The sequence below is a fragment of the Meles meles genome, chromosome 16 (assembly GCF_922984935.1).
Source record: "Meles meles chromosome 16, mMelMel3.1 paternal haplotype, whole genome shotgun sequence".
Taxonomy (NCBI): domain Eukaryota; kingdom Metazoa; phylum Chordata; class Mammalia; order Carnivora; family Mustelidae; genus Meles; species Meles meles.
This window is the reverse complement of record NC_060081.1, coordinates 60,707,139-60,733,792: the sequence shown is the minus strand read 5'-3', so window position 1 is coordinate 60,733,792 and position 26,654 is coordinate 60,707,139. Positions and strand designations below refer to the sequence as shown.

General features: G+C 43.2%; 2 protein-coding genes and 1 pseudogene across 8 annotated transcripts in view; 2 read left to right on the top strand and 1 right to left on the bottom strand.

Annotated features, from left to right (window-relative positions):
* Positions 1-223: 223 nt before the first annotated feature.
* Positions 224-18,688, top strand: DSN1 (DSN1 component of MIS12 kinetochore complex). Of its 3 annotated transcripts, XM_045980369.1 has the most exons (11): positions 226-568; positions 2,229-2,277; positions 2,508-2,834; positions 5,778-5,851; positions 6,499-6,571; positions 10,421-10,508; positions 12,364-12,423; positions 12,827-12,901; positions 15,774-15,921; positions 17,210-17,297; positions 17,859-18,688. In XM_045980369.1, the coding sequence occupies exons 2-11, from the start codon at positions 2,244-2,246 to the stop codon at positions 17,960-17,962; spliced, it is 1,071 nt and encodes a 356-aa protein (XP_045836325.1). In that variant the 5' UTR covers positions 226-568; positions 2,229-2,243; the 3' UTR covers positions 17,963-18,688. The 3 variants fall into 3 exon arrangements, with proteins under 3 accessions (XP_045836327.1, XP_045836326.1, XP_045836325.1); XM_045980371.1 differs by lacking the exon at positions 2,508-2,834 and having other exon boundaries at positions 224-568; XM_045980370.1 differs by lacking the exon at positions 12,827-12,901 and having other exon boundaries at positions 224-568.
* On the bottom strand, positions 9,163-9,656 carry LOC123926484 (annotated as a pseudogene).
* A 2,858-nt stretch (positions 18,689-21,546) lies between the features above and the next one.
* NDRG3 (NDRG family member 3) overlaps positions 21,547-26,654 on the top strand; it is a 77,593-nt gene continuing 72,485 nt past the window's right edge. For 3 of the 5 annotated variants that reach the window (XM_045981723.1, XM_045981719.1, XM_045981724.1), the window contains exon 1: positions 21,584-21,737. The gene's annotated coding sequence lies outside the window, so the exon portion shown is untranslated. Of the gene's footprint in view, positions 21,738-25,697; positions 25,716-26,654 lie in introns of those variants that run through there. The other 2 variants (XM_045981722.1, XM_045981721.1) reach the window with 2 other exon arrangements.

Below are 26,654 nucleotides of genomic sequence, written 5' to 3'. Positions count from 1 at the left end.
AGCGCGTGCAGCGTAAACGACAAGACGAGGTAAGAGTCGGTAGGAGGGGACTCCGCGGGCGTGGCGTAGCTAGGGAAATAGTTTTCGTGGCCGATTCTTAACCAGTAGGGACTTGGACAAGGGGGCAGGGGCGGGAGGGAGGCAAGAGCTTTGAACACCAGTTACGCATGCGCATCGAAGGCGGACGGCATCCTGCGCATGCGTGCACGGACCCGGCAGGCTGCCAACTGCGCAGGCGCCCTTGGTTGGCGGGACTTTCAGAAGCCGCGGCAAACTTGGGGTCGCAGATAGCTGAAGGCGCCCCAGGCCGGAGAGGAGCGGCGGCAGTGGTGCAGGACGTCGAAGCTCGACCCTTGACCGCGAAGAGTGATTTGCATGCTCGTATTTCCGGGACGGAGGCTGCGGGCTGGCCCGGCGTCGTCCGGAAGTCGCAGACTTCTCCGTGGACGCCGTCCCGCTTGTCCCAGTACCGGCTCCTTGGCATCGGACCTCTCCGCCCAGCCCAGACCGGTCGCCGCCCCCCAGACAGAGGGAACCGAGGGACTCAGGGCGCTGCGGCCTCCTCCAGGTGAGAGGAATCCCAAAGGCGGGCTGCGCCTCTCGCTCTGGGCCTGTGCAGAACGGTGTTTGAGGGCTGGGGGTGGGTCACAGGCCTGGGTTCGAATTCCACCTGGGCCCCCGCACCCCGGAATTGCCCCCCAGTGGGCCGAGCTTTTACTCCTCTGAACTTCAGTTCCCCTATCTGTACGGAGGAATAATTATAGTATTTCCAGAGCTGTGGAAAGGATTCTGTGGGATAATGAGATAATGATGCAAGTAAAACGCCTGCGCACATACATACACAGAGCGTGGCATATAGTAAGCGCTTAGCAAAAAGCTTAACAAATGACATTTGTTGTTATTATCCAAGCTTGATTCTCTCATACCGTCCTGATTGTGGGGATCTAGATCCTTGACCTCCCCACCCTTGTTCTGTTACGTTTCCCATTCTGTCCCTCCCTATATATTCATTTCTCTTTAATTAGAGTCCCTCCCCCTCAAAAAGATTTCTGCTGGGAGGGAGGAGTAAGCCTTGAATATGCAGAGATGCCTTGGTCATGTCCTTCCTTGCTTTCTTCCAGTTAGTTGTCTGTGACAGCCACTAGGAGTACAAATACAGTCTGGCTGGGGAGACACACCTAAACACACTTTACAGTGCTAGGAAGACTAAGGGGTAGAACAACCAACTTTGCGTAGAGAAGTGGTTGGAAAGCTTCGCATTTAAGCTAGGTTGGGAAGGCTGAATAAGTCTTAAAGGCAGTGTGTGTGTAGAGATCCAAGAGTGGTGCAGGGAATGGGGGTGGCAAGAGAGAGCCAGGATGGGTAGGTTAGGACTAGTTAATGAAAGGTGTTGAATATACTGGAAGAATCTCTGCTGCTGTCTAAAGAAAGGATTGGAGAGGAGCAGTACTGGATGTTGGAAAACTAGTGGAGAGGCTGTAAAATTATTCTGGGGAGGGGAAGGCAGATGGTGGAAGTTCTGAGATCTGAACTAAACTGAGAACTGGAAGTGGAGAAGAGCTTTCCAGAGACTGTTGGAGGTAGGATGGACAGTACTTTGGATGTGGAGATTAAACTTAAGGATGATGTGATTTTTCTAGTTTGGAAGACTATGTAGATCATAATGCCATCTAGGATATGAGGGACTAGTTAAATAATTGGGAAATAAAGGAGGGTGTGTGTTAAGCAAGACATGAGTATTTCTTTCTTTTTTTTTTTTAACTTTCTCATTCTTGTTTTTTTTTTTTTTTTTAAGATTTTATTTACTTGACAGAGAGAGATCACAAGTAGGCAGAGAGGCAAGCAGAGAGAGAGAGAGAGGAGCAAGCAAGGCTCCCTGCCGAGCAGAGAGCCCGATGTGGGACTCGATCCCAGGACCCTGAGATCATGACCTGAGCTGAAGGCAAAGGCTTAACCCACTGAACCACCGAGGTGCCCCCAAGATATGAGTATTTCTGATGATGACCTCTGTAGAGATTCAGTACAAGAGGTGATGATAGTCTGATAGTCTCTGGAGGAGGTGGATGCGGTGGGACTAGGCTGGATCTTGTCGGGTAGGTAGTATTTCATGGGGCAGAGATGAGCAGGTCGGAAAGGCTATACAACACAGTCTCTTTTGGGGTAGTAAAGCCCCAGCGAGACTGAGGCTGAGATGTGAGGAACTGATCACCTTGTTTTCCTGTTTTCAGGGTTCTCCATCCAGGATGACTACAGTAATTAGATCGGAGACTACAGAAGGTAAGTACTGTAGTAAAATGGAGGCCCTCTGGCCTTGGGTTCAGTTTTCTGAGCTATTCACAAATACTTTCTTGGCTCCTGGTGGATTTGGAATTCCATATTCTCATATTTACAGAGATGCTTCCTCACTGCTTCCATGATCTGGGGCATACATTTTCTTTTTCCACCTTTTTGCTCAGATGCATTGTTGTGGTGGGTTTGATTTTGTATTCTGACTTTTTCATAACAAGTGTTAGAAGAGGAACCAGTGACATCTAAGACTCATGATCATCCACTGGAATCGGATCCCATCCCTACGGAAGTGTGTAGCAAATCACCTGCCTCCCTGGAGATGACTCAAGGCGTTTCAGAGGAAAGAATTCACCTTGGCTGTAGCCCTAAAATGGGGGGAAGTTGTGATCTTGGCCAGGAGGAAGGACTTCAGTCCAGGTCCCTTCATTTGTCCCCCCAAGAACAATCTCCCGATCGTCAAGACAAGAGTCAATCTTGGCGGCGAGCAAGTATGAAGGAAATGAGCCGGCGGAAGTCACTGCCTGCCTTTCATCAGGGCATCACAGGTGGGATGCTGTGTTCGTAAGACAGGAGTTCCAGCTCAGATAAGAGGCAGTGAGGTATGGCAGAAAGAATGGAGGATTGACTTGGCTCTGCTCCTTGTTTTGTGACTGAGCAAATCATGTCACCCCTGTCAACCTCCCGTTTCCTCATCTGTAAGGGAGATCCTGAGTACTAATGTCAAACACCTAGTAAGTGTTCCATACGATTGCTACCTATGTTAGCAGCTGCCTGTTGTGACCTCCACCATGAACAGAAATTCTAGTTTGTAATTGTTCAACACTCACCTCTGCTAGGAGAGGCGTTAAAGATTTCTTCTTATGGGTTTCTGTTATTTCCTAAAGTGAAACAGAGGTGGGTGGGTTGCTACCTGATTATAGGCTTTATAACTGAAAATATCCAGAGGGAGAATCCATGTAAAAATATCTTAGTGAAAACTAAGTTTTTAAACATGCCGTATTTGAATGTGATTTGTGTGAATTTACAATAAAAATTACGTCTCAGTAAGCATTGAAGTATAAGATTAAATGTGGAAAGTCCAGCACATTTCAGGAAGAACTTACTAGTTGTATAACGTTGAGCAGATTACTTAAGCTCCTTTGCCTTACAGTCCGAAATGGGATGAAATGATACCTATTTTACAGGTTTGTGTGAGAATTAAATGAACTGATATATAACACAGTTCTTGGCTAATAGTAAGGAAATAACTGCAATGTTAAGGTATTGTGGTTATTTTAAAGATATTAGCTCATTTCCAGATGGCCTGATGTCTAGAAGGCAATCTGGCTAAAAATAGCTATTTAGCATATTGCTGCCACAGTTGTGCTCATGCACTTCACTCTGTAGGTGTGTCAAGAAAATAGCAGTTTCCTAAGATTACCCCTACCTTTATCTCTGTTCCAGGGCTTGTGGACCTAAAATTCTGTATAACAGAAAATCACTGATGTAAGAAAATTGGTTATCTCCTCGTTATTCCTGACCATTTGCCAGGTTTCTTTGGTTATAGGCAGAAGGTGTCCTGTTTTTCTGTAATAACAGCAATGAGAAATAATCAGGAGGCAAAAGAACTAAAAACACAGCCAGCTGAAGCTGGAGGACAAAAATATATGTATCTCAAATTTTCTTTGCTGTATAATAATTGATGTTTTTAGAGGGACATAATTGAAAAAAAACCAGTATCTACATCTTTTGAGGATTCAGTGGCATAATTATGTAAAATTCCCCACCAATTCAGGGGGACTCACCATGTGACCTTGGACAAATTACCTATCATCCAGCCTTTGTGCCTCAGTGTCCTACTTTGTAAAATGGAATTGATATATTACTTGCCTTCGGTTTTAATGAGGTGTGCATAACATTTAATGAAATGCTTTTTTATATAGCAAGTGTTCAACAAATTGCTATTAATGTTATTATAAGGTCGTTATAGAGAAGCAACATGGCTCTTAGTGGGAAAATACACTTTCTGGTGGCACACTTGGGATTGAATTCTGGCTCCACCAGTATCTGGCCTCCAGCTTCAGTTTTCCCATCTGTAAAATGGAGCTTGTAATTTACAAAACAGTGTATTTATTTTTATTTATTTATATATTTTTAAAGGTTTTATTTATTTATTTGACAGAGAGAGAGAGAGATCACAAGTAGGCAGAGAGGCAGGCAGAGAGAGAGGGGAAGCAGGCTCCCCGCTGAGCAGAGAGCCCGATGCGGGGCTCGATCCCAGGACACTAGAACCATGACCCGAGCCGAAGGCAGAGGCTTAACCCACTGAGCCACCCAGGTACCCCAAGACAGTGTATTTAAAGCACACTGGCGTGGCACCTGGCTGACTTACTCCATAGAGCATGTGACTTTTTAGTAAGATTTTATTTATTTATTTCAAAGAGAGAGAGACAGAAACAGAGCACGAGCTGGGCGGGTCGGGGGGCGGGCAGGAAGAGGGAGAAGCAGACCCTCTGCTGGGCAGGGAGCCCTACGTGGGGCTCCATCCCAGGACCCTGAGATCACGACCTGAGCCGAAAGCGTGTGTTTAACTGACAGAGCCACCCAGGGCGCCCCAAGCATGTAACTTTTGATCTCAGGGTCTCAGGGACCTAAGCTCAAGCCCCACCTTGGGCATGGAGCCTACTCAAAAACAAACAAACAAACAAAAAACCCTGCAGTGCCTGTCATAAAGATACTCAAATATTCCCACCTTCTTTCCTTAAATGCTGAAAATAAAACATCAAAAACAAGTTAAGTGATTTTTTTTAAGTTACATTATTTTTATTATTTTTTTAAGGACTTAATTATTTATTTGAAAGAGAGAGCTCGCATATGAGCCTCCGCAGGGGCAGAGGCAGAGAAACTCAAGCGGACTTCCGGCTGATCGGAAAGTAGGTTGCAGGGCTTGATCTCACTACTCTGAGATCCTGACCTGAGCCAAAATCAAGAGCTGAGCACTCAACCGACTGAGCCATCCAGGCGCCCCCTAACAGACAAGATTTTAATGTAATCCATAAAAGGTTCATAATAACTTTTTAAAGTTAGTACATTAAACTGGTAAATTTCATTTCCTGGTGATTCAAAAAAAAATTAGATATACTTTTTATGAATTCTCCTTTTAAGTAGAAAATGCTGCCTAGGAATTCTTGCCTGAAGTTAGACCCCATCAAGAGGGAGGGCAAGGGGCGCCTGGGTGGCTCAGTGGTTTAAGCTGCTGCCTTCAGCTCAGGTCATGATCTCAGGGTCCTGGGATCGAGTCCCGCATTGGGCTCTCTGCTTGGCAGGGAGCCTGCTTCCTCCTCTCTCTGTCTCTCTGCCTGCCTCTCTGCCTACTTGTGATCTCTATCTGTCAAATAAATAAATAAAATCTTAAAAAAAAAAAAAAAAAAGAGGGAGGGCAATTTTTAGTTTTTTTACTTTACTGTGTTAGTATCTAGCTCCTTACATGTGGTGATATTTCATGTTAGAGCTCAGCAGATCCATCAGTGGCAACTTAACAGAAAGCAAACGGCTGGTCGCTCTCCTGCTTTCCAGTTTCCAGGTAAGATTCTTGGGATTGAGAAATGCTTTCTTTTTCTTTTTCTTTCTCTTTCTCCTTTTCCTTTTTAAACTATTATTGTGACAGCTCCAAAGAGAGATCAGTATTGTGTGATATATCAATTAAAATTAAAAGAAGTTTCTTTCTAGGTGGGATTAATTTAAAAGCCACACTTAATCCCAACAGCAGCTGATTTTTCTCTCTGGACTAGGCCTTCTACTAGCCCCACTGGTGCTACTGCTGCTGCTAACTGAGCACCTGAGAGTCAGAGATGTCCTCAGTCTAGTATGTTTTGCCCATTGGCAGCAAATGATGGGAATTTAAAGTGGGTGGAGATCAGTAGCTAAGTTAAAGCAGATATTTGACGTCTGACTATATACCGATTGGGAATTATATGGGTAACTGGCGATTATAGCAGTTTAGAGAAGTCATTTCTGTTACTTAAATGACCCTGTTTCTCTGAACTGAAAAAATGTAGTCTGAGCAAAGAGATTTTTCCTGATCTACTTATTTGTTTATATGAAAAATCTTAGGTATAAAAATTAAATCATGTTTACTTTCACATTGATTAAATGTCATGGAATTACGTGAACTCAAGACTGGCCTGGAAAATCTTGGTGGTTGTACTGAACATGCTTTCCTTTATTTAGTTCTCTGTTCAGAAACTTGAACCTTTCCTAAAGGACACTGAGGGCTTCAGTCTTGAAAGTTTTAGAGCCAAAGGTAAGTTGCTAAGAATAGATGAGCAAGCTTTGGCCTTTGGCTTTACCTTCAGTTGAAGCCCCACTTTGAGGACCCCCATTTATAGGAGCTGCTGCCTCATAAAACCAGCCCCCTCTATATCTTAGAATTGTGTTTAAAGAAGTAAGGATATATGCTTATGACATTCAGAAAGTAGAAAAGTGAAAAGTAAGCCTGCCTCCCACCCCAAGCCAGTCCAACTCCTCTCTGCCCATTCCACCACAGCCACCAGCTTCCTATGGATTATTATAGAGATCTTACTGATACCAAATGAACATATACTCTCTGAACGTTCTTTACCATATCTTTTTTTAAAGATTTATTTATTAATTTTATTATTTTTTTAATTCTTTTTGTTTTATTTTTTAAAGATTTTATTTATTTATTTGACAGAAATCACAAGTAGGCAGAGAGGCAGGCAGAGAGAGAGGAGGGGAAGCAGGCTCCCCGCTGAGCAGAGAACCCAATGTGGGGCCCGATCCCAGGACCCTGGGATCATGACCTGAGCTGAAGGCAGAGGCTTTAACCTACTGAGTCACCCAGGCGCTCCAATTCTTTTTTTTTTTTTTTTAAGATTTTATTTATTTATTAGAAGTCACAAGTGGGCAGAGAGGCAGGCAGAGAGAGAGGGGGAAGCAGGCTCCCTGCTGAGCAGAGAGCCTGATGTGAGGCTCAATCCCAGGACCCTGAGATCATGACCTGAGCTGAAGGCAGAGGCTTAACCCACTGAGCCACCCAGGCACCCTATTTATTAATTTTAGAGAGGGTAGGAGGAAGGGAGTGGGAGGAGGGTCAAAGGATGAGGGAGAGAGAAATTCAAGCAGACTCCCTGCTGAGTGGGGAACCTGATGCGGGACTCTATCTCATGACCATGAGATCATGACCTGAGCTGAAGTCAAGAGTCAGACATTCAGCTGACTGCACCACATAGGTACCCCTTGTTTTATGTATTTATTTTATTTATTTGATTGTTTGAGAGAGTGAGCAAGAGAGAGAGCATGAGCGGTAGTTAGAGGCAGAGGGAAGGGGAGAAGCAGACTCTCCTGCTGAGCAGGGAGCCTGACGTGGGGCTCAATCCCAGGACCCCAGGATCATGACCTGAGCCAGGGGCAGATGCTTAACTAACTGAGCCACCCACGTGCCCCTTGTCTTTTTTTTTTTTTAACCAATTTGTCTTGTACATGTTCTATATTGCACATATAGAACTGTCTTGAGACATTTTAGTAGCCATATGATATTTCATTTTATAAATGTTCCATATGTGATTTAACCAGTTCTTTCCTGATGAGCTTTTAGGGTTGTTTCCAGTATTGTGCTATTATAATAAATAGGATAGTGAATACGTTTTTACACAAGTCTTTTGTCATATACACAAGTAAAAATAAGATAAATTTCTAGAATTTGAATTACATAGATCAAATGAAGTGTGAGAAATTACCAGATTGCTTTCCAGAAAGGTTGTATCAGTGGCACCTGAGTGGCTCAGTGGGTTAAGCCTCTGCCTTCGGCTCGGGTCATGATCTCAGGGTCCTGGGGTCGAGCCCCGCATCGGGCTCTCTGCTCAGCAGGCCCGCTTTGCCCTCTCTTTCTGCCTGCCTCTCTGCCTACTTGTGATCTTTCTCTGTTAAATAAATAAATAAATCTTTTCCCCAAAAAAGTTGTGTCAGTTTATTCTCTTACCAGCAATATATGCAAGTACCTGCTTTTTCATGCTCACAACAGTTTTAGCAAACAATTCAGATTTTTTACTATTTGATAGGTGATAAAAAATATTTTCCAGGTTTTTTTTTTTTAAGGTTTTATTTATTTATTTGACAGATCACAAGTAGGCAGAGAGGCAGGCAGAAAGAGAGGAGGAAGCAGGCTCCCTGCTGAGCAGAGAGCCCGATACGGGACTCGATCCCAGGACTCTGGGATCATGACCCGAGCTGAAGGCAGAGGCTTTAACCCACTGAGCCACCCAGGCACCCAATATTTTCCAGTTTTAATCTGTTCCATTTTCTTTCTTTTTTTAAGATTTTATTTATTTATTTATTTGACAGAGATCACAAGTAGGCAGAGAGGCAGGCAGAGAGGAGGAAGCAGGCTCCCCACTGAGCAGAGAGACCGATGTGGGGCTCAACCCAGGACCCTGAGACCACGACCCGAGCGGAAGGGAGAGGCTTTAACCCTACTGAGCCGCCCAGGCACCCCTCCATTTTCTTTCAAAGAGGATAAGCACTTCTTCACATTTTTTAGAACCACTTGTACTTCATTTTCTGTGTATGTTTGTATCCTTTGTTCGTTTTTTTAAATGATTTTATTTATTTATTTAACAGAGAGATACACAGGGAGAGAAAGAACACAAGCAGGGGGAGTGGGAGAGGGTGAAACAGGCTTCCAGCAGAGCAGGGAGCCCGATGAGGGGCTTGATCCCAGGACCCTGGGATCATGACCCGAACCATAGGCAAGTGCTTAATGACTGAGCCACCCAGGCACCCCTGTTCTTTTTTTTTTTTTTTTTTTTTTTTCTCCCCTAAATCCAAAATGTGTTGATTGGGATAGTTTTCCCCTCATCTTGATTCAGGATGCTTTTAGCGCTGCTTCTGTCTGAAGGAGCTTCCTTCTGTTAAGCCTTGCTTTTCCTCCCGTAGGCTGGCAAAGGACAGTGGCACAGCCAACACACAAAACTACTGTTTGTGCATGGCTAAAAATGGTGTGATTTTGTAGCATCCTGGGCACTTCACATCCGTGAAGTAGGAGTTAGGGCTCTGTGCCAGGCACTTCTTGTGCTTCCTTTTCTCTTCCGGGATGGGTGGAGGAGGTTCTTGGAGAGTGGATGTTCTTGTGGGGAGGTCGGCACTGCTGGAAAGGCTCCTTTTCTCATTTTTGAAAATTGGGATGTTGGCTTTTTTTACATCAGTTTGTAGGAACTCTTTATACGTTAGGGAAATTAGCTGTTCCTCTGTGATATAAATTACAAATATTCTTAGGAGTCCATTTTTAACTCTCTAAGAGGTAGCTTTTACAGTGTAACTACATAATCATCCAGGGTCAGAAATATTCAATGTTACCCACTTAAAAGACATGGAAAATAGGGGCGTCTGGGTGGCTCAGTGGGTTAAGCGTCTGCCTTTGGCTCAGGTCATGATCTCCAGGTCCTGGGATCAAGCCCCACATCAGGCTCCCTGCTCAGTGGGGAGTCTGCTTCCCCCCTCTCTCTGCCTGCCTCTCCGCCTACTTGTAATCTCTGTCTGTCAAATAAATAAATAAAATCTTAACAAAAGAAAGGCATGAAAATATATGAACTCAGACTGTTGTTTATCTCGGTGTTAAACCATCACCGTAATTAAAGTAGATAGGATAGCTGTTCAACATCTGCTTTCCCCTCTGCTTTTCTCACCTGAGTGCAATTGCAGATCCTTCCAAGTCAAAGCAGAGACCTGTTTTTCCTTATGTCCTTAATTCTTTATTCTCCTTTAACATTTTTCATTACGCCCCTGCCTATTGCCTGATTTCTGTAATATGTTCTCCCTTTCAGTGCCAGCAGTTGAAATTTCTTGAGTGAAATGTCAGTACATGTATAACTTGTAACTAGTTTTCACCAGTCAAGTGTAAAAAACACTATCATAAATGTCATCAAGAGGAGTTGTCTTCCATTTTATCTATACCTACTCAAGAAAAAAGATAAAATCTTTCTGCATATTTATACTACTACTTTGAATGGGTAAGAGGGCCAGAATGTAACAGGGGACCCTAGAGCTGAGACCACCTTGAGTATATGTTTGTCAGCAGCTTGCTGTGAAAATTCATATTCTTTTTATTTTATAATGTGTTTTTTTCCCTCTCTAGCATCTTCTCTTTCTGAAGAATTGAAACATTTTGCAGAGAGCCTGGAAAGTAATGGAACTCTACAAAAATGTTTTGAAGATTCAGAAAGGTATGTGCAGTTCCCCTTCTGTCCTAAATTATAACTTAATTAAGACTTTTCATTATAATTTGTTGTTTATTCACTCAAACATTATCCAGCATCTTCTACACACCAGGCTCTTCTAGATGCTAAGATAAAATGATAAATAAGTGAAGCAAGGTCTTTCTTATGTATTTTAACAGGAGAGATAAACAAATACATAGAAAATAAGGATTTCATGGGACGCCTGGGTGGCTCAGTGGGTTAAGCCTCTGCCTTTGGCTCAGGTCATGATCTCAGGGTCCTGGGATCAAGCCCCACATCGGGCTCTCTGCTCAGCAGGGAGCCTGCCTCCTCCCCTCTCTCTCTGCCTGCCTCTCTGCCTACTTGTGATCTCTGTCTGTCAAATAAATAAATAAAATCTTTAAAAAAAAAAAAAGAAAAGAAAAGAAGGATTTCAGGTAGTGATGATCTAAGAAGTTAGTAACTGTGATAGTGACTTGATAGAGTGGGCAACTCTAGTTAGCGTTCAGAGAAGATCTGTAAGACCGGAGTGGTGGGAAGAAACCACCCATGGAAAGATGAGAGGAAAAGCATTGTTCAAATCTTTGCTAGAAATGCAAGTTGGTGATAAACTTATGTTCTTCAGCTATTGGCAAGCAAGAATATTCGAAGTTTTTAAATCCCGGTCTCAAACTGGTAGTTCCTTTATAGGGACAGGGCCTAACTCTCTAGTTCCTGCCTTGCAACAAATCATGTCATTTGGGCCTACCTTATAAAACTTTTTAGTTTTATTTATAATAGCAAATATTTCACAAATGTCTACTTTCCCACAGATTGTTAGAATTACAGTTGCTCTTCCGGAACTGAAAAATATGTTGGCTCAACATAGTATCTCTTTTAATGCAGTGTATTTTAGCTACGAGCTGCTGCATCTCAGCCAGAGATGATAGAGGCTGTGTGTCACAGGCCTGGGTAGAGAAAAATGAAAGGTGGAACAACTAACTTGTTTTATCGGGTAGAGTACCAAGTACATCTGCAGAATATTGGCATTTTCAGTGCCTGTTTCTTTTCCATTAGCTCTAGTCATGCAACTGAGCCATTAGTGTAAATAAACATAATATTAGCTTTAGTCATGCAACTGAGCCATTGGTGTAAATAAACATAATCCCTCTCCACTGATAGCATCATTTTGAGAGGGCAGAAAAGATAGTCATATACAAAAGTATTGTTGGGCCTTAAAAGATGACTCAAAAATGATGTGAACAAGGGCACCTGGGCAGCTCAGTCAGTTGAACATCAGCTCTTGGATTCCACTCAGGACCTGATCTCATGAGTTGTGAGATCAAGCCCTGAGTTGGGTTCCATCCTCAGAGAGAGTCTGCTTGGATATTCTCTCTCTGTCCCTTCCTCCGCTCATGCTTTTTTCTCTTTCTCTCAAATAAATAAATATTTTTTTAAAAAATGGTGTGAACAAAATTTTGGAGGTGGGAGACTCCAGATGTTTGAGTGTCAGGCTGAGTGAGATTATATGGGGCAGAATAGGTAGAAAAGAAAGGCAACAATTAGTATCAAAATTAATGAGCTGGTTGGAGCCAAAACAGGCTAAAGTGCCAGGTTAAAAAGTTTTGACTTTTATTTTGAATGCAGTCAAGAGTCACAGAGTTTTAGGCAAGGAAAATAAAATAAAGGAATATTTTAGGGAAAGGTAATCTGGCTAAAGGTGAATTGGAATCAATGAGAGAAATAGAAAATAAGGAGACCACCAAAAAAACTGTTACCTAGTGCAAAAATGAGATAGAGGCCAAGAATAAATATTTGTTGAAAGATGAGCAAGTGCCCTTGAAACATTTATGTTGATCTTATAATCCTATCTGTATTCCAGAAAAGCATCAGATTTGTCTCTGGAAACATCAGTGGCTGAGATGAAGGAATACATCACAAAGTAAGTGAAAATGAGTGATCCTTTTTTGGAAAATCTAAATTTATCTGGGGAAAATAACTAGGTCTGGAAAAAATGAATATAAATATCCCATTCAGAGTCTCAATATTAGTGTGTCAACACTAGAATTTAGAAAGCTGCATATTGGGATCTTGTGGGCTCTACTCGTCGCCAGTTTCATAGAGTGGACTTGAGGGAATAAGGATGTTAATTTGATTTTAAGAACTCATGTTTGATTTGATTAAATTAATATCCTCTGAATTAGTTGAGCTTTCTAATCCTTGAATGACCTTTTTACTCACATCTTAGAGCCAGAGTAGACACCTAATGTACTTATTGTTGCCCTGAATGAGTCAGAATGAGATGATCAAAAAGTAACTGATAATTTTTTTTCCTGATTCGATAGATTTTCTTTAGAACGTCAGTCTTGGGATCAGCTCTTGCAGCACTACCAGAAAGAGGCTGAAGATATCATATCCAGGTTAGATTCATGATTGGAAATAGGAAGCTATCTTTTACCTTGTGGAATTTGATTTTCTTTTTAAAGATTTTATTTTATTTTTTTTTATTTATTTGACAGAGAGAGATCACAAGTAGGCCGAGAGGCAGGCAGAGAGAGAGGAGGAAGCAGGCTCCCTGCGGAGCAGAGAGCCTGACGCGGGGCTCGATCCCAGGACCCTGAGATCTTGACCTGAGCCGAAGGCAGCGGCTTAATCCACTGAGCCACCCAGGCGCCCCTGATTTTCTTTTTAAAGATTTTTTATTTACATATTTTACAGAGAGAGAGCAGCGAGAGGGAGAACATAAGCAGAGGGGGTGGGAGAGGGAGAAGCAGGCTTCCTGCTGAGCAGGGAGCTCGATGTGGGGCTCGAGGATCTGGGATCCCAGGAGGACCTGGGATCATGACCTGAGCCGAAGTCAAATGTCGAAGGACTGAGCCACCCAGGTGCCCTGGAATTTGATTTGAATTGATTTCAGTTCTGTTAGCATAAATTGAAAGATGAGTCCTTTCTCATAGGCCAAATAACTCATCAAAGCTCTATAAAATGTGTATTAACACTCTAGGACTATAAATGGAGAGTTGGGGGAAGGGGACGAAGAATGGGTGTCTCTGTTTTCAGTCAACAGAATTGCTTCTGTTCAGTGTCCTTGGCTGCTGTTCCGTATCTTCGGGGGGACAGACTCATCTCTGCCCTGTACCAGGGCACCTAGGGTTGGGCTGAAATCTTGGTCATGGCACATCAGTTTGCACGTGGCCTTCAAGCTGCAGGTATGGGAGAGAACCCTGGCCAGGTCCTTCGTAGAAGTGCAAAGACATGAAAGGGGGTGATGAGATAGGGTGTACAGGAGAGAGAGGATCTTTGGGTCCTAGAGACTTAAGAAAATGGGAAAGTGCTAGACTTTGATTTAGTTGGCCAAGTAAGCCAGTGATTTTAAACTTATTTTTCCCCAACAGAATCTCAGCTGGAAACCCAAATATAAAATGTTACCTAAAGCCCTAACTGCAAAAGTAGCAGTAGAGAGGTGCTTTCAGGAACATGGTCTGAAAGTTTCCACAGTCCGGGCACTGATGGTTATCAGTTACTTTATTTGCCCCTTACATGGTCCTTTTATGAAGCTAGGTTAAGTATAAGATGGCAGTTTCAGAATAAAAACTTTTGATGTGGCATAGTTTACTAGTTAAGAGGAATGTGTCTGGAAGCAGATTGTCTCTGTTCAAATACTAATTACTCCTTCATTTTGTGACCTTGGGCAAGCTACTTTATCGCTAAGCTTGAAGTTCCTCTTGAAAACGGGGATAATATTAGTATCTATCTCACTGGGTTATTGTGAGTGTTAAATAAGGTGAAATGGAACGTGTTTAGCAGGGTCTGGCAGTCAGGAAATTGTAGGAGTGGCTGTTGTTAAAGAGTCCTCAGTTTTCATGAACTCCCCATTTTCAGTTATTTCAGATAATTGAGGTGGCCCAGCATTTTTCTTAAGAAGAGATCATAACATTGGGGAGGGGAGGCGAACCATAAGAGACTATGGACTCTGAAAAACAACCTGAGGGTTTTGAAGGGTCAGGGGTGGGAGGTTGGGGCAACCTGAGGGTTTTGAAGGGTCAAGGGTGGGAGGTGGGGGGAACAGGTGGTGGGTAATGGGGAGGGCACGTTTTGCATGGAGCACTGGGTGTTGTGCAAAAAGAATGAATACTGTTACGCTGAAAAAAATAAATGGAAAGAAAAAAAAAAAGGAGATGGGGAGAAAAAGAGAGATGGAGAGAAAAAGCAACAGAGAAGGAAGGAGAGAGAAGAAAGTGGAGGGAAGAAGAGAGAGAAACGAAAACAGGGAGGAAAGAAAGAATGACTTAAGAAGAAACAGACTCATATATACATATTACATACATAATATACATATTGTATATATGTGATTGTTTAGATGTAAATAATAGTCTATATAGAAATGTAATAAGGCAATTAGGTATAAGATAAATATTACAAGGTAAATATTCCAAAATCAATAGAATTTTTACCATGTGATAACCAACATAGTGTTATTTTAAATATTGATGTTATTTATAATAGCAAAAAAATGTAAATATTATTTAGAAATAAATTTAAGAGATTAAAAAAAAAAAAAGAAATCATAGACATGGATTTCAGGAAAGCAGGCTTTGACTTTATTATACCTCACGTGTAGTCCTTTTTGTAAATGGACCTTACTGTTAGGTGGAATCAACTGATGTGAAAGTTCTAGCATTTCCTGGAGTCCAGTGGTATAAATATGTTAACACTGGCATAATCATTTCAGAACCCTCTTATTAATAAGATAGCCTACACCTATAGTAGAGCGGAAGAATATTGGTTCTGGTTAACAAAGCCTTATTGGAGATTTTTCCCCCTAGGTTGTCTTACATATCTTCCCCCAGAAAATGATTACAAAAATTCCTTAGGGGCACCTGGGTGTCTCAGTCTGTTAAGCTTCTGCCTTTGGCTCAGGTCATGATCTCAGGGTCCTGGGATTGAGCCCCGCTCAGTGGGGAGTCTGCTTCTCCTTCTCCCTCTCTCCTCTGCTTGTGCTGTCTCTCTCTCACATAAGTAAATAATTAAAAAAACCTTGAAAAAAAAATTCCTTGCGGGGTGCCTGGGTGGCTCAGTGGGTTAAGCCTCTGCCTTCGGCTCAGATCATGATCTCAGGGTCCTGGGATCGAGCCCCGCATCGGGCTCTCTTGCTTGACAGGGAGCCTGCTTCCCGCCCTTCCCCCGCCCGCGCCTGCCTCTCTGCCTACTTGTGATCTCTCTCTGTCAAATAAAAAAATAAAATCTTTAAAAGAAAAAAAAATTCCTTGCTCTTTTTTTTTTTTCCTCCAGAGGATCAGCTGAAAGCAAAGTTACTGAAGTTGAAGTGGAACCTGCAATATATCTTGGATCTTCCCAGAGTGAAGTCCTTAATACAAAGCCTGACTACCAAAAGATATTGCAGAACCAGAACAAAGTCTTCGATTATATGGAGTTGGTGGTGAGTGGGCTCATGTTAATTTGGTTATTTAGCTTTGCTGTGTTGTCCTTGGAAATTAAGAGACGTGGAGAATATGTGTAATGAGATAAGTATATTCAGCTCTACCTTGGGGAAACATGGAGAAACAATAAAAAAAAATATGTGGTGATAAGAGCTAATAAAACAGGGAAAAGGAGATAGTGTACAGGAAGGGCAGCAAGTTTCTGTATAGAGCAGTTGTTGATTGTCCTTCTAAGGAGCCCCCCCCCTTTTTTTTTTAAAGATTTTATTTATTTATTTGACAGAGCACAAGCAAGGGGAGCTGTAGGCAGAGGGAGAGGGAGAAGCAGGCTCCCCCGGCCCAATGCAAGGTTTGATCCCAGGACCCTGGGGTCACAACCCGAGCTGATGGCAGGTCCTTAACCGACTGAGCCACCCAGGCTCCCCTCTACGGTGCCATTTTAACAGAGACTTGAGAAAAATGAGGAAGTGAGCCTTGAGGACATTTGGGAGAATATTATCGTATCACTCCCAAATATTGACAGGAAGCAGATGCACTTGATAAAGACTAATTGAAGGAGTGATATATAAAGTATGGGTATTGAGGAAACCACAAGGATTGGTGAAGTAACCTGGGACTTCGAGGCAGCTGAACTCTTACTATCCCTGGGCCTGAAGGATGGAGGGGAGGAATAGTCACTGTGGTACCAGAGGAAGAAAGTCTTATAGTGGGCTGCTTTGAGAGAGCCATGACCTTCCGTTGAGAGAACTAACTCAAGACGACCCTTTCAGCAAGCCTGCATAAAAATACCCTGACTTCGGGGTGCCTGGGTGGCTCAGTGGGTTAGGGCCTCTGCCTTCGGCTCAGGTCATGATCCCAGGGTTCTGGGATCGAGCCCCGGATTGGGCTCTCTGCTCTGCGGGGAGCCTGCTTCCTCCTCTCTCTCTGCCTGCCTCTGTGCCTACTTGTGATCTCTGTCTGTCAAATAAATAAATAAAATCTTAAAAGAAAAAAACCTGACTTCATTAAGCTCCCTCCCACTTGGGCTCCCTCTTGGCTATACCTGCCCAGACACCCAAGGACATGGAATCCTGTTTGAGGTTATGCATGGCAGCCTCCCAGAGCATACGCAACATGGAGAAGTGCAGAGTGTGAATCTGGAGGAGCAAACACAATGTGTGGCACAAGCATTCCAGGTTAAGAAGATAGCAGAGGCAAAGCTCCTAAGTTGGAGCTTGCCTGTCCTTTTTTGAGGAACATCAAGGAAACCACGGACCCTTATAGCTCACAGCTGTCTTTCCTGTGCAGATGGACGAACTGCAAGGCTCAATGAAGCAGCTGCATGCTTTTATGGATGAAAGTACCCAGTGTCTCCAGAAGGTGTCAGTACAGCTTGGTGAGTGTGTGTCTTCTGGGGACCAGAGCTTGCACTATATGATAGCTCTTTAGATACAAACTGACCTCCAAAGCATATGGTCTCGGAGAATAAAGCCTGTATGAGAAGATTTCTTTTTCTCCCCTCACAATAATTATTATGCTGTGGGTACTCAAAGTTAATGGGAAATTTCTAGTTGTGAATTCCACAAAAACACAGTAGACTGAAAATGAAATCCCCACAAACCGTGTCGTTTTAGTAAATCTAAGCTTTTAAATGCCCATTGCCATTTTCCTTTTCATTCTTCAAGGATTCACTAAGTGACACTGACATTACTTCCCTGTTGCTTTTCCTTGGCCTCCTCCAGCCCTAAATTATTTGCTATATATACCTTCATTTTCTCATTACATTGTATTATGGTTGTGGTTGCAGCTGGCTTTCCTGCCAGACTGCCATCTCCTTGAGGACAGAGACTCTCTTGTCACTGTAATGCCCTTCAGTGTCTGACACAGTGTCCATACAAGTTTTCAATAAATGTTATTTTGAATTCAACTGAAATTTAATTCTGTCTTTCCTCTGCAGGGAAGAGAAGCACACAACAATTAGACCCCTCACCAGCTCGAAAACTCCTTAAGCTTCAGCTACGGAACCCACCTGCCACCCATTGCTCTAGGTCTTGTCAGTGACTTCATGTAGTTTTCCTGTACAAGGTGCTCCAGAGGAGAGAAATCGGAAGAGTGCCCGAGCACATCGCACTGCATGGCAGTCTGAGCTGGTGATAACTGCCCTGTTGCCTTTGAGGATAATTCGCTGAACGTAGACCCCTGCAGTTTGTTTTTTGTTGTTTTTGTTTTTTCAAAAAGTGACAGAATATATGCATCTGTAAGAGTGTAGCATAGATACTTTTTCCAAGAATGTGCACAATGCTTGCAACTTCTATAGTGGAATGACCTTGAGAACTAGTAGCCCATTCTTTTCAATATCCTTCGTGGTCAGCAGTCTTCATCTTGTGAGGATGTTTTTTAGGTTTTGAAACAATCCAAAGCCATTTAGGACGAAATCCAGGGAAACATTTTAGGGGTCAGGTTGGCTTCTGGTAGTAAAGGAATCGGACTGATTTTCTAGTGTGGCCCTGAAGGTGATTTTTGGTAGAGGAATTTTGAGTGTTGTTTGCATCATGTGGATAAACATGTATCACTTTACATGATGTCCGAATTGAAGGAAATACATACTCATTCTCTATCCTGTTGTGTACAGTGTGCGTTAGGTTTTAATATTGTTGATATCCAAAAAAAAAAAAAAATACTGAGTTGATATCCTAAATCCTGGGTTCATGGCAGGAAAGGCTAATTACTGTTTTTCATTGTTCTCTATTTTTAATAATTTGCACTATAAAATTGCATATTATTAAATGCTTTCTTTGTCTTTGTGTATACTTTGAGCATATAAAAAAATTTTTTTTAAAGACTTGATTTATTTATTTGACAGAGATCACAAGTAGGCAGAAAGGCAGGCAGAGAGAGAGGAAGGGAAGCAGGCTCCATGCTTAGCAGAGAGCCCGATGCAGGGCTCGATCCCAGGACCCTGGGATCATGACCTGAGCTGAAGGCAGAGGCTTTAACCCACTGAGCCACCCAGGCGCCCCTATAAACAATTTTTTAAAGGCAGTGCGGGCTTAGCAGAAAATAACATTCTTTGCCAAGATGCTGAAGTGAACAGTAGTGTGGAACTATGCCTCAGCATTAATTACCAGGAAAACACCAACTAATTTATTGTTAATATTTGTTATTCTCTGATCCTCCTAATACCTAATACCCAGCCATAATCTTAAGTCTTAAACCTTGGCCTAAGTACCAATTAGTGAAAGGTGATAGCTCCTTCCTTTGACCTACATTCCTTTCTTTCTCTCCTTTTCTTTTCTTTCTTTCTTTTTTTTTTTTTTTTAAGAGATTTTATTTATTTGACAGAGGGAGAAACAATGAAGCTTGATCCCAGGACCCCAAGATGATGACCTGACCCGAAGTCAAATGCTTAGCTGACTGAACCACCCAGGCACACACACGCCCCATATTCCCTTTTTTTTTTTTTTTTTTTTTTTTTTTTTTCATTTATTTACAGAGCCCCTGCTATATTCCATGCACAGTTCTAAAAACTGGGAAGAGAGCAAAGAACAAAAACTGACATGGGAGCTGGTCATAGTGTCTGGAACTTAGGCATGTGACCTATGTGTTAAAAGCCTAAATGCCACTTACTGTCACTGAGAAAAAGTTACTTAACCTCTTATCTGTAAGACTGGGAGAAAGAAGGAACCTGTATCACAGGGATGCTATAAATCAGATTAAATAGTATACATTTAGAACAGTGGTAACAATGTACTGGAACGGCAAAAGCTTGAACAACTGGGTGGATTAATAGAGCAGCTAACGAGATAGGAAAGCTAGTAGTTCAATCTGAGATACCAAATGGGGAAGTCAACTAGACCATTGGATATAGAGGTGGAAAACTGGGTAGAAACATTTGGACTAGAGAGAAAATTTGGAAATAACTGATATGTAGCTATTGAAGCCTTGAGAATGGATAATATTGTCAAGGCTAGAGCAGGAAGGGAAACTTTGTACAGTCCCAAGGAAAGTTGGGGCTTTTAAGCATCAGAGTAGTGTTAATTGCCTACAGTTTCAGAAGCAGAGTAGTACAATGGGAAGAGCACACCGTTTGAAGTGAATCTTTGTTTTGCTCAAATTTACTCATCTATAAAGTGGGGATAGATGACATCTCTCCCAGGTGATTGTACCTTCCATCATTTTATTACATTGTATTGCATTTTTTGTTTGTAAGAATTTATTCAAACTCAAGCATAAAAGGTGTGTTTTTGTCTGCATCTTCAGCAGCCAAATAAGATAGAGCATATTAAAATAGTAACATTTATAAGCTCTAAGATTTTACATGCATACAGACCACAACTTAAGTAGCTTGTATTTGTCTTTGTAGATGAACTCAAGCACGAGGAGGCTTAATAATCTAATCAACGACAGAGAGCAGAACCATTTTGACACTCAGTAAATGTTAGCAGATAAACAAATCATATTTAAAAAGTATGTGCTTGGGGCGCCTGGGTGGCTCAGTGGGTTAAAGCCTCTGCCTTCAGCCCAGGTCATGGTCCCAGGGTCCTGGGATCGAGCCCCAAATAGGTCTCTCTGTGCAGCAGGGAGCCTGCTTCCTCCTCTCTCTCTCTGCCTGCCTCTCTGCCTACTTGTGATCTCTCTCTCTGTCTGTCAAATAAATAAATAAAATCTTTAAAAAAAATAAGTCTGTTCTCAATTCACTTAGTTTCCCTTTTCCCCAAGTTTCTTTCAGGAATTGTGCTTGACGAGTAACATTATTATACACAGTCACTGTCGACATGTTTGGTAACATTCCTAATATTTGTCTTCATTTAGTTGAGACTATGACTTGATTTTTAGTCAATGAGGTTTACCAAAAAGCTCTTTCAGAATGGTGAACGCAGTTTCTGAAATTAAACTTTTTATTTGCAATTAAAAAAAAAAAAAAAACTCTTTCAGGGGGCGCCTGGGTGGCTCAGTGGGTTAAGCCGCTGCCTTCAGCTCAGGTCATGATCTCGGGGTCCTGGGATCGAGTCCCGCATCAGGCTCTCTGCTCAGCAGGGAGCCTGCTTCCCTCTCTCTCTCTGTGCCTGCCTCTCTATCTACTAGTGATCTCTCTGTGTTAAATAAATAAAATAAATCTTTAAAAAAAAAAAGCTCTTTCAGGGAGGGGATTATGTCCGGTATATTTTGGTGTTATATCTTTGGGTCATTAAGCTTAATGTGTGTAATCATTCTTAAAACAAAAACACACCAAAACTCCATTTCTCGTGTGGCACCCAAAGAAAGGAGATGGTGTGGCTGGCATTTGTAATAGAGGTGATAGAATGGAGGACCGGGGGATTAGGAGCCCTGAATCTTGGATTCTAGTTCTTCAATTAACTGTGCTCATTCCCCCCAAATTTGGTTAGCATCTTCCACAAGCCAAGCACTGTGCTAGGCTATATGCTTTTAGGTATAGCTCTGGGTCCACGTTAAAGGAAGATGACTTCCTTTCCTTGCAAGGGTTCCTAAGAGCTTCATTAGGTATGTGATTTGGCGGAAGGGGAGGAGGCGGGCCAGAGGCTGCACTCAACGCCCCGCCCTCCGGGCAGCTTTAGTTTCAGGTTCTCCCGGGAGACTCCGCAACATGGAAAACTACACCCAAGATGGCGCCACCGGGTCTTCCCAGTTCAACCACCATCTTCTCGGTAGTTCTTGAGGGGGTAGGCACAGCTCGCCTGCGCGGCCCCGGCATCCTCAGCGCGCGTGCGCGGCCGCAGAGCCTTCCCCGCCCCTCTCACAGCCTCCGTCGCTGCTGCTGCTGCCGCCGCTGCCGCTGCTGCTGCTGCTGCACTGCTGGCGCTTGCCTGCGCCTCAGGTGAGTGAGCGCCTGAGCCGGGCCCGCTGGAGACGCGCGGCGCTGCCTGCGGGGGCGTCGCTCCCCGTGCGTTCTCCTTCCGTGCCTCATCTCCGCGGCGCGCGGGGGCCCGTGGCTCGCGCTGCCAGCCTCCTCCGGGTACCCCGGCGCCCTCCGCTCTCCCCTTCGGCGGGACCTGGGTCAGCCCGGCCTCCCTCAGCCTCTACCCGCGCCCGGGCTTCGTGGCCTCGCGACGAAGCTACCGATGACAGCGTACGGGAGGCAGGGGTCGAGCCTCCGGACGCCCGGCCCCCCTCGGTCTCAGGGACGCCCCTCAAGCGCGCCCGCCTTTCCCGCTCCTGCCGTACAGGCGGCAGAGGTCGGTGGGCCTCGGGTTGGGCGTTCATCTACCCCGCCCGTCCCAAAGCCAGGGGGGCTTGAAAGGTGGGCGGTGAGTTCGCCTGGCATGCGTACGACGCAGGTGCAGCGGGAATGTCCTCGGGCAGGACCCCACGGTGACCGTACGAGGGAGGGGCTTCCTAACCCCACTTTACAAATGAGGAAACTGAGGCACAGAGGTGAAGTGCCATGCCCAAGGTCACGCACCTGATAGGGGTAAGGGTTAGCTCTTGAAGTGAGAGTCTCGGGCTCTCAGGCCATTACAGTTGGAATTTGGTCTTGTACCTTTAAAAATTTTTGAAATACATTTGCGTCTCTGGAGTTGTTTTTGAAATACACTTGCATCTTTGGAGTTGCTTCTTTTTTTTTTTTTTTTTTTTAAGATTTTATTTATTTATTTGACAGACAGAGATCACAAGTAGGCAGAGAGGCAGGCAGAGAGAGAGGAGGAAGCAGGCTCCCTGCAGAGCAGAGAGCCCGATGCGGGGCTCGATCCCAGGACCCCGAGATCATGACCTGAGCCGAAGGCAGCGGCTTAATCCACTGAGCCACCCAGGCGCCCCTGGAGTTGCTTCTTCAACGTCATAAAAGTAGGCTGTGAAAACAATATCTCGTTGGAGTACAATTGAGGTGTTACTGTAGTAATAATAGTAGTATGTCGAAGAGCTCACCTTGGTCCAACGCTTGCTGTGTGTCAGGGATATTAAACATTTTATGATGATTATCTCACTTAATACTTAAGCAATTCCCAACCCAGCGTGTCCCCCTTTTTCATGCAGCTCCCCCTCCTGCAACCCCCCCCCACCCCCATGGAAGCTGGCCTCCGTGTCACAGGTAGACAGACTAGAACCTCATGGCTGAGGAGGCAGGGGAGCTCTCCCCTGGTACCTCACTGGCAGAACAGGGATAAGCCTTGTCTGCCTGCATCCAAATTTTACCCCCAATCTGGTCCCCCAGAGGATATAATTAGTCTTCCTTTTCTGGCTGCCAGAACAGGACTGGGCTAGCTGGGCTGGCTGGATCTGGAGGTGACAGAGCAAATTTGGTGAGCACTCACCTCATTCTGGGGCTTTTTGGCTCTGTTCCAACACTTGGCTTGAACATCTCAGTATTTTAGATAAAGTAACAAGAGAAAGAAGGCATTGACAGAGTGGTGGTGAATTTAAGAAGCCTCCATGATTTAAAGCCCCAAAGGAACAGATGTAAAAATATGTGAATGTTTCTTCCCCAAAATAACTAGCTCAAGTGTCTTTTTTCTCCCTTAGCAAATCTTCCTACATACTTCAAAGCTCCGTTAAGTCACCACCTTTTCTGTGAAGCCTTCCTTGCTTGATTTTCCCAATTAAACACACAGACACAGTAGGGTAGAGGCTTTAGTCTTAGCCTCAGGACTATTAGCCCTTTGAGGTCAGGAATCACCTTTGCAGCCCCAAGTGCTTGGTTCATAGTAGGCCGTTGGTAAAGACTCTGTGAATTTCCACTGCTCCTTTTCATTACTCAGAGTGATGTTTTCCTGCTGCCCTTCTGTTCCTCCTTCTTGCCCTTCAAATTCTCTTTGCTATCCTTTCCTTTAGATTCAACTTCTGGTTGAATCTGACCCGTCACTCAGAGATCTCCGTTGCACCCTGTTTCTGTAAATTTGCACATAAGGGTTTTGCATCAAGAAGCCTATTTACCCCTAGCAGTGGAGTTGGTATATACCACTTAAGTGTACAGGGTAGTTTTGTTTTGTTTTTTAAAGATTTTATTTATTTATTTGACAGACAGAGATCACAAGTAGGCAGAGAGAGAGGGAAGCACGCTCCCCGCTGAGCAGAGAGCCCGATGCGGGGCTCGATCCCAGGACTCTGGGATCACTACCTGAGCCGAAGGCAGAGGCTTTAACCCACTGAGCCACCCAGGCGCCCCTACAGGGTAGTTTTTATTTGCATGTTGCAATAAGGTAGCCTGAGGCTTACGACTTTTTAGTCTATTCCTAGATACATGTGAGAATTTTTACATTCTTTTGACTTAAGTGACTGGCTACCCCGATGCTATCAGGGTAATCGGAATTTTTTCCTTAAAACAATTCATATTATTTACAATGTTAAGTATTCAGAGAGCTTTTTGGGAGGCAGCAGATCTGTGTATAGGTTTTCTACATAAATGAAGCTTTTTAAAGATTTTTTCCAAGTAAATTCCTGCAAATACATTAAGCTGTTATTGTCTATAAGGCATGGTATAAGATTTACAGTTGAATAAAATACAATTCTTGGTAAAAGATCTTACTGGCTAACTGGGAAACATACCGTATTTAGCTGTAACTCAAGTCGAGTCTAAAAAATTGGTATAATAACATTATAAGCAAGCAATATGACAGTATAATGGAATGTTTCATAAAATCATACACAGTTGAAGTTGAAAGGACACATCAAGTCATTGAGTCCATCTCTTTTGCCTTCATGGACCCCATCCTGAGACGTAAACTTCTCCAAATTCAAGAACTGAGGATTACAACTTGAAATTCTAGACTTTTTATCCATTAATCAGTGAATTTCATCTTTATATTAACCAGCGATTCTATTAAAATTCCATTTATATGCTTAGAATGGGGGTGAGGAAGAGATAACAAAAATATGATTCATGTCTTTAAGGAGTTTTGTTTCAGAATAGTGAAGAACTGTTAATTGTAACTATAATCGTTAAGTTGTATGGTAGAGGAATTAGGTATGTGACGGGTAGGTGAGAGGCAAGAGGGGTCAGCATGAGCTGTGGTAGTGAGAGCACTATGGGGGGGGTAGTTAGGACTTTCTGGGCTTTGACAGATTGGTAGGGAATGAAAAAGGACAAGGAAAGCATTTTGAAGTAGGGTGGTGAAACTGTTTATAAGAAAATAGTAAAAACAGAAACAAAAACCCCGGGGTTGACTAGGGTGACTGGACTGGATTAGAATAGTGGTTCTCAGGGGCGCCTGGGTGGCTCAGTGGGTTAAGCCTCTGCTTTCAGCTCAGATCATGATCTCGGGGTCCTGGGATTGAGCCCCGCATAGGGCTCTCTGCTCAGCAGAGAGCCTGCTTCCCACCCCTGCCTGCCTCTCTGCCTGCTTGTGATTTCTGTCAAATAAATAAAATCTTAAAAAAAAAAAAAATAGTGGTTCTCAACACTTAGTGTGCATTAGAATCACCTGAAGAGATTAAAGCCCAGATTTTAGGGGGTGTCTGACTGGCTCAGTCGGTAGAGCATACATCTCTTCATCTCTGGGTCATGAGTTCAAGCCACATTGGGCATAGTGCTTACTAAGCAATTAAAAAATAAAACCATATTGTGGGGGGCTCCACTTTCAGAGTTTCTAATTTAGTAGGTCCAGAGTGGGGCCTGGGAATTTGCTTTCTTTCTTTTTTTTTTTAAAGAGCATTCGGTTTTTTGGCTTTTATTTTACCTTTTTTTTTTTTTTAAGATTTTATTTATTTATTTGACAGACAGAGATCACAAATAGGCAGAGAGAGAAAGGAGGAAGCAGGCTCCCCGCCAAGCAAGGAGCCCGATGCGGGGCTTGATCCCAGGACCCTGAGACAACGATTGGAGCTGAAGGCAGAGGCTTTAACCCACTGAGCCACCCAGGTGCTCCAGGAATTTGTATTTTTAACAAATTTTCAGATGATGATGCTTTTAATCCAGGGAAAACACTGAGAACTTCAACTGTATTTGAAAGTTGAGAAGGTAGAAACAGAAACTGTCAATTTATTCCAAAAAAGTGTAATAATGTGTGTTCTATACCAGGATAGGAGAGCTCTGGAAAGATACATTCCAAAATGTAATAGTAGTCACTTACAGAAGTAAGATTTGGGCGGTTGGAGAATTCACTTGTATTCTATACCTTCCAGATACTTTTGCATTGTGTATGCATTTTGCATACTTCTTTTGTATTTTAAAAAGGGAAGAAAAGAGTCCTTTTTGAAGATATAAATATTTATGGATTTAAAAAGAGCTTGCTGAAGTAATCTAGTGTCATACAATAAACATTTTTAGACTGTATGCCAGATGCTACTAGGTTCTGGAAATACAAAACCTTTGCTAAAGCTTGCAGTCCGGTCATGGAGATAGGCAGATAACAATTCTACAAAGTGTCAAGTGAGCTTTGCAAGAACAGGGTCTAGCTTTATGCATGCCAGATGATAGGCATTTGGTAGATGATGAGTAAATGAGCAAATGCAGGCAGGAAGTGGGGATAGAAAGAAAAAGAAAGGGCAAATGGAGATTTTGGAAGGAAAAAAATGACAAGACTGACCAGGGATGATAAAAGGAAAAGCTGTGTCAAGGACTTCCAAATCCAAATATTGGTAACATTTTGATTGGGTTTATTGCAGAACTGGGTGTCAAGTTGTCTATTCTCAAAGACCTTTTTAAGTCAGGCCCTCCTCCCCCTTTTTTTTTTTTAATATTTTATTTATTTATTTGACAGAGATCGCAAGCAGGCAGAGAGAGGGGGAAGCAGGCTCCCCGCTGAGCAGAGAGCCCTATGCGGACCCAGGACCCTGGGATCATGTCCTGAGCAGGAGG